General features: G+C 31.6%; 2 protein-coding genes across 2 annotated transcripts; both read right to left on the bottom strand.

Annotated features, from left to right (window-relative positions):
• Nucleotides 1–48: 48 nt before the first annotated feature.
• Nucleotides 49–1,535, bottom strand: shams (glucoside xylosyltransferase 1 shams). The gene is made up of 2 exons (XM_075822692.1): nucleotides 1,100–1,535; nucleotides 49–1,031 (listed from the first exon to the last, which is right to left on the bottom strand). The coding sequence occupies exons 1-2, from the start codon at nucleotides 1,475–1,477 to the stop codon at nucleotides 162–164; spliced, it is 1,248 nt and encodes a 415-aa protein (XP_075678807.1). The 5' UTR covers nucleotides 1,478–1,535; the 3' UTR covers nucleotides 49–161.
• Nucleotides 1,536–2,743: 1,208 nt separating this feature from the next.
• On the bottom strand, nucleotides 2,744–7,482 carry LOC113790462 (uncharacterized). The gene is made up of 5 exons (XM_075822691.1): nucleotides 5,463–7,482; nucleotides 5,312–5,395; nucleotides 4,027–4,585; nucleotides 3,447–3,963; nucleotides 2,744–3,382 (listed from the first exon to the last, which is right to left on the bottom strand). The coding sequence occupies exons 1-5, from the start codon at nucleotides 6,081–6,083 to the stop codon at nucleotides 3,016–3,018; spliced, it is 2,148 nt and encodes a 715-aa protein (XP_075678806.1). The 5' UTR covers nucleotides 6,084–7,482; the 3' UTR covers nucleotides 2,744–3,015.
• Between the last annotated feature and the right edge of the window lie 414 nt (nucleotides 7,483–7,896).

The following is a 7,896-nucleotide window of genomic DNA, read 5'->3' as shown; positions in this document are numbered from 1 at the left end:
CCCTATTAAACTAATAAATAATTTTTGCCGATCATTCCATAATGTTACTTTAACGTTGTTTAAAATATCTATAGCAACGATGACAATGATGATTAGATTTTTTCACTTCTGTGTTTGTTTTTCAATTAAAAATGCGGTCATGCGTCGTTCTTTGTCGTTAGTTAATTGTCATTGTCATTTTTGATATTTGATTCGATTGATTTGATGATTAAATTAGGAATTTTATCACAATTATTTTTCAAATTTGATTGTCCAACAATATTATTCTGTTTGAACATTATCTGTTTAAGTTCATTGATGATTACAATTGTTGACGATTCATTTCGGCCAAGATTAAATTGTTCAATCAATTGAAACATCATTTTAAATATTGGTTGTTTATCTGGTTGTACAAATGAACCACGATTACCATGTAATATTCGAATACCATTTTGTTTAGCTGATCGACATGTTTGACTATAAACACAATGATCTGGTCGATAATTCCAGCTACAATCCATTACAAAAATTTTATCAATATTTTTACTGAAAATAATATTAATTATATCTTGATCACCCCATACAATTTTTGAACGATATTCATTTAAAATTGTTGGTAAACGTTCGGTCCAACCAAATTTTCTCATTCGTGTTAGATTCATAAGCATAACACCAGAATTTAATCCATATGGTGGATAATATGGATGTCGTGCGAAACGATAATACCAATTACTTGAATAATCTTCACTTTCATATGTTGCTGCAGCTAATTGTGTTTGATTCATTTGATTAAAAAATGACCAAATTTGAGAGATCGGTGTAAATACAAGAACATCAGTATCTAGATAAATAATTGAATCATAATCGATTAAAATAGTTGGTAAAAATAAACGTTGTGATGCACATTGTTTAAATAATGATCTCCATATTTGAATATCACTTGTATTCATATTTGGATATTCAATTTTTTTTAAATTGTATGTAAAATATCTGTTTGCATTCTCCTCCGTTGATGATGATGACGAAGATAATTGGGTGTGCATTTGATCCAGCTGAAGGAAAAGAAAAAAACTTGGGTTAATTTTTTTTCGAAAATTTTCAAAAATTCAAATGACATTACCGCATGGCTAATGGCGTTCATCATTTCTGGATCGGTCATAATGATAAAATGTAATGGTGGTTGTCGCTGCCGCTGATTTTGATCATTTTGATTTGAATTAAAAATTAATATCGATTTTAATGAAATTATTCCTTGATGAAAACTTTGTTCACCACAAATGGTCATAACTATTACATATGGATATTTTGATGATGAATGTTTTGACGATATCAATTTTGTTTGTTGATTTACAAAATCTTCATCCGACGGTTGATCATAACAGAAAAAACAATAAAATAAAATCAAAATAACAATGCTAAACATTAGTAAAGCAAAACGAAAAAGTAAAATGAATCTTTTTCGTATAATTAAACATTGTCGGATTGATAATTTCGGCATGATTCGATCAAAAAAATTAAAAACATCAAATTCGAGTCAACCAAAACAACATTGTCCAAAAAAATTTGTTAACATTCCACAAGTTCGACAACAACAACGTCGAATAGATGGCAGCACAAAAATTTTCTTTAATTTAACATTTGATAGATGGCATCACTATAGCCATTATAATGAACAAATTATTCGAATGAGAATTTCCGTTCGAAATAAAAAATCAACAAAACAAAATCGAATCGAAAATCAACGATAAAATCAAAGATATTTTGACATTGACATTGGCCAAATATTATTATTATTATTACTGTTATAAGAAGATTACATCATTATTATTCTCTTTGTTTTTCTTCTGATTATTTTTTCTTGTTTTCAAATGAATCAACGATTGAATGTATACGAAATGATTGAATTATACTCAGTACTCAAATTACATTTCAAACAACATTATCCGAATCGAATACCGAAAAGTAGAGATGCAAAAAATCCTTTTTTAACATTTGGCACGTTATTTGATATCATCATCCTGGTAATTTTTTGTTACAAAAACAAAAACAGAGACTGGTAGAGAGAAAGAAATCCCGACAAAGAGGATTTTCAAAAAATTTTTGATCCTATTTACTGTCATCAGATACAAATCCGATCATCATCATTGCATCGTGATTACTTTGATGATACCAATATTGAATTATTACATCATCGAATCGAAAATTGGATTTTTCTTTCTTCGCTACTAAAAAACCAATATGCATCACTAATTCAACTACAAAAATGATTGCTCAATTCAAATCAAAATTCACTCAATGATAATGTGATACCAATATCAACAACAACAGCAATCGATTATCGAATGAATGATGCATCCTATCCTAAATTGATTATCACTGTTCATTTTTTTTCAATTTTCAATATTTTTTCCAAACAACAACAAAACGACGAAATTTGGTCAATGAAATGGTCAAACCAATGGCAGTGTTCGTAGAAAAAAAACCGCACGCGTTTCCACATTAGTAAACAAACAAACAATGTTCACGTGCAAATGTTTATTACCGTTGTTGTTGTTATCCATTAACGATTATTATTGTTGTGCATCTTTTCAAACGAATACACATTAATAACGCCTTGTTGAACATTGCATCAATTACCATTGTACATAGTTTGTTGTTTGGTATGCACGTGCCATTTTCAAGCAGCCAAAAAAAAAAAGAAAAATATTCATTTTTGATCCAATTACAAAGTCCATTTTCCTCGCTGAAAAAAAAACATTTCACATTTGCGAAACATCAATTTTTTTTATTATTTCTTAAAAATTCAAAACACAAGTGACGATGAAGAGAAAAAAATGAAAGAGACATGCATTACATTCGAAATGGGTTCAAGATTTTTTTTTCGGGAATATTTTTGGAACTTGTATTTGGAATTTGGGGAATATTTACAAACATTAAACATTATCGACTAGAATTGAATTGAAAGATCAGAGATCAGACTCTGGCAAAGAAATGTATTGATTGATATTGATAGATTGACCAGATTTGTCCGGATTTTTATTGACCATTACCCGGTGGCCCATTTACAGCCGAATATTTCATTCGTTTTTGTTTTTGTCGTTGATTACAAAACCAAACACGAACAACATTTTTTTTCAAATCCAATTTTTCGGCAATTGCTGCAATTTTTTCACCCGATGGTCTTGGTTGTACTGAAAAATATGCTTCCAATGAACGTTTTTCCGGTGCTGCTATCGATGTTCGTTTACGTTTTTTATCCAACGATGGTAGAACGCAAATATCTAATGTTGTTTCACGTGCAATACGATTTTTACGTGCTTGAGCTTCAGCCGCTTCTAACCAAGCCTGTAGAATTGGTTTCAATGCGACCATATTATTGTGTGATAAGGTTAATGATTCAAAGCTTGAATGCGGGAAAAAAATTGATCGAAATTTGGATCGTTTTAAGAATCGCTAATATCACTTACCGACAGATCGTACTTTGGCTTAACGATCCAACACCAGGTAATTTAAGATTAGCCAATGCTTTACCAACATCAGCCTGTGTTACACCTAATTTAATACGTCGTTGTTTAAAACGTTCGGCAAATATTTCCAATTCTCTTGGATCGGCTGATTCTAATAGCAATGTTGATGGATCAGCAGCATTAGCAGCAGCTACAGCTGCGGCTGCTGCGGCTGCATTAACAGCTACTGCTGCAGCTGATAATGATTGATGTGTTGAATGGTGATTATGATGATTATGATTATGATGATGATTAAGATGATTATTAAGATGATGATGAGGATGATGCGGTGATGATGCGGCTGCTATAGCTGCCGCTGCTGTTGATACAAACGAATTGGCCGTATGATGATGATGTGAATGAAATGGATTTTGTATAGCAACAGCTGAATGATTGATTGATGCTGATAATTGATTTTGTTGCTGCTGTTGTTGTTGTTGTTGATGATGATGATGAAGACTGGTTATCATACCGTTCACTGTATCAATCGCAATCGAATCAATAGCAATCAAATCAATCAATAATAAAATGGATCACTTACTGTTCATTGCGGCTTGATGATGATGATGTGTTGATGATGATGATGAATATAATGATGTTGGTGGTGGTGAATGTATTGGCTGTTGTTGTTGTCCTTGATTGCCACCAGAATTATTATTATTATTACCCCCACTACCGGATGAATCATTATTTCCACCACCACCATTACTATTGCTATTGGCTGCCATTGCTGTTAAACCTAATGCAACTGGTAATGCTGTAGACATAACAGGACAATCAGCAGCAGCAGCAATTGTTGATCCGGTTAGAAAATCATGCATATCCGGTGCATGTGATTGATGTGTTAAATGATGTGAATGCGGATGCGGAGATGGATGTTGATGCGAATGATGCGGTAGTGATGGTGGTTGATGTTGTCTTGTTGTTTGCATCATATGATGATGATACATATCGTTATTGGTTGTTGGTTTATTTGAACCTCCACCACCACTACTACTACTGCCTGTTATGGTTGATGTTGTTTGACCAATTCCAGTTCTACTGGTCAAATCATGTAAATCAGCCATACTTACATTTGTAGTGAATAAATTTGTTGAATTCTAAATGATAATGAAAACAAAAACAAAAAATATAAAATAAAATTTTTGGGTTCCATAAATTCCCATGAAAAAAGTGATCAAGGTAATAAATATTATGAGAATTTTCAACCAAAAGAAAAACATCAAAGTTATGGATTCGGTTGTTTTGGAAAAAAAAATCTCGATCCTATTAATTTAGTCAAACCAAGTGATTGTCAACAGACCGTAACCAGAAAACATTTAAAACATACATACACAAAACATTTATCGAGAATCAAAATCAAAAAAGGAAAAAATGGTCGTACTTGAAATGAATATTAATAAGGTTCAATTAACAAGTTAGTTGAATGAATATCATTGATATTATCAACCGATCATGATCATCAACGGGAAAATAAAAAAGAGAAATCGTCCCAAACAATAATCATCATATAACAAGATTCCAATTTAGCTAAAATGGCGTTAAAAGCTTTTATTTTCCCTCGAAAAACAAAACAAACTAACCAAAAACTCTAAACGATTCTCATCATGCAAATCATCATTGGAAAAAAATAATCGGGCCAGGTAAATCGTCGTTTATCCGGCCAGTGTAAATTATTCAATCTTATCACAAGGTTTTATGTGCAATACATGAGTCAATTTTCGAATTTATCATTTCCATTCATTTTCCCTGAAACAATTTTCTCATCATAATCACCAAAAAAATGAACCAAACAAACAATGGAAACAGCAATTTTTTTTACTTACATTTTGATAATGGACATGTGAAGCAGCAGCAGCAGCAGCGGCTGCTGCTGCAGCCGCTGCACATTCATGATAATTTGATAGTTTCTATTTAGGAAAAAAAGATTGGTCATTTTCAGGGCAAACGGATAAAATTTTCACATCGTAAACATACCGCAACGGAAACATGATGTGATTGTGATCCATTCATTGATGACGTATTATTATTATTATTGTTCGAATTGGAATTTGAATTCGAACAATTATTCTGTTGTTGTTGTCGATTATTATTGTTTCTCATCATGTCACGATGATTTTGTTGTTGTTGTTGTTGGTAGAGATGATTAAAATTCTGTTGTTGTTGTTGATATGAATGAATTTGTTGTTGTTGTTGTTGTTGGTGTTGATGATAATGTCCAAATAATAGTGTTCTCGATGTTGAAGTTGATGTTAATGTTGGCGAATACGGTGATGATGAATAAATTGTTTTTGGTGAATCATTATCATCATCATTATCATTGTTTTTTGTATGAATTTTCACTCTTTGTTGATCATTGGAATCATTGGAATTTGAATCATCATCATTGTTGTTGTTGCGGTTATCATTGATGGAACTATTATCATTGCCAAGTGATGTTGAATAATCATCATTATCATTATTATCATCATTCACATTACCACAATCACTTTGACGACGACGATGACGATTGATTCGTTCAATTGATTCGTTATCCTCTGTTGATTCGTTCGTTATTATTCTTATTTCATTAGTTTTCATTAATAATGTTCGATTCATTATTGATTTAAATACATTATACACTTATTATGATGATAATTATTAATAACCGGTGCAAATCAGATCAGAATAGACATTTGTTGATTAACAAGAAACAAAAAAGGTATTTTTAAAAACATTGGGCACACACAAAAATAAACATGATTGTCATTCATTCATAATTGATTCAACTGATTCAGCTGATTTCAATGTTGTTGATGATGAGTATCATGTTGAATTTTTCAAAAGGATGTTCATCATCATCACCATCACCAACATCATCAATGATGAATGCACACATTAATAAAGCAATAGAATAAGTGGAGAGAGAGAGAGACAATTATGCAATTTGCATAAACATTTGAAAGAAAAGGTAATGAATAAATAAAACGCAAAAAAAAATCGTTTCAGCTTGATGATGAACAAATCAAATGAATGTATTCATGATGTGTGTGTGTCGATTAATTTTTTTTTTTTTTTTTTTTGGTAGTCGGTCGGTCGTCGATATTCGATCGATCGATCGATTTGTTGTATGTGTGTGGTGTATGTTTGGTAGTTTGTTAAATAATGAATATCATTACCATTTTTTTTCTTCTCTATGGTTATTCCTATTTCACTTTATTCTCATCATCATCATCACTATCATCAGATTCTGTTTGGAACTTTGTTCGGATTCGGTTTTTTTTGCTTTCAAGTTTGTGTTAATATCATCAAGTTTTCTGAATAATACATTCTTTCTTTCTCTCTCTTTTTACAAAAGTATTTTTCCAACAGAAAATTATCGGGGATTATCCTTTTTTGTGAACACACCAAATAACAAAACAAAATAAAGATGTGATATGAAAAGATGAAAAGATGGCAACTACCACAACATCAACAGCAGCAGCAATGTACCGTCGAAAGAAAATCACAATTCGGGTATATACGGGTATTATAAACATTCACATCCATTCATATTTCCCGTTTAATGCGCAAGTTTCCTTCAGAAACCTAAAGTAGGAGTGATCGGTATATTATATATGTCGTTTTTGTTGTTGCTGTTCATTGATGGTCATCATTATCAGCAAAACTTCAAATAAAAAAAAATCTTCACTATTTACACACCCACTATTTCTATTTCGACATCATCATTTTGATAGGAAAAAAAGACATTATTCTTCGTCATCAGGATAGAAGATTTACAGTAATATTTGATGAGATATACCCCGCATACAAATAACATACACACACACACAACATTGCACTTATAAAACAACAACAACGATGATGATGTAATATGAAACAAACAGACATTGATCAACCAAACCAAAACCAAAACTGATAATGATTATTTATTTATAGTCTCTCTACTTTTTTTTTCAAATTCAAATTCACCAAACCAGATTGAACCAGCCAGAATTTCTGTCCGATTCTTTTTACTATGTGTATGCTGTATATTTGTTGTTCCATTTGGATCATCATTACATAGCAAAGAGAGAGAGAGAGTGACATAGGCTATATACATCTTCTCTCTCTCTATTTCCCTACGTGTGTAATGTTTCATTTGGATCAATATAAAACCGCATGCGTCTCACGTTATGCTTGCTTGTTCGGTTATTACGGGTATTTTTTTCGGTATTTTTTCGGGTTGGTACCATCCTGTTTATCATTTAATTTCATACTAAATAATTCAACCAATCACAGACTAGTCCTATAGTGAACATAGATGAAAAAGAATCCCGGGTTTCGGTTATTCTGAAATCGATTTCATACAAACGAAAACGAAAAAATAGAGAATAGTTCGGAACGATGATTCTGAGCTAGGTAGGTAACTTTTCTTTTTTGTTTTTTGTTT

This window comes from Dermatophagoides pteronyssinus, unplaced genomic scaffold (genome assembly GCF_027571235.1).
Source record: "Dermatophagoides pteronyssinus isolate colony J.1.1.1.1 unplaced genomic scaffold, Derpt_VIB-CSIC_2022.12 sq0019, whole genome shotgun sequence".
Classification (NCBI taxonomy): Eukaryota; Metazoa; Arthropoda; class Arachnida; order Sarcoptiformes; family Pyroglyphidae; genus Dermatophagoides; species Dermatophagoides pteronyssinus.
This window is presented reverse-complemented; position numbering and strand designations above follow the sequence as displayed.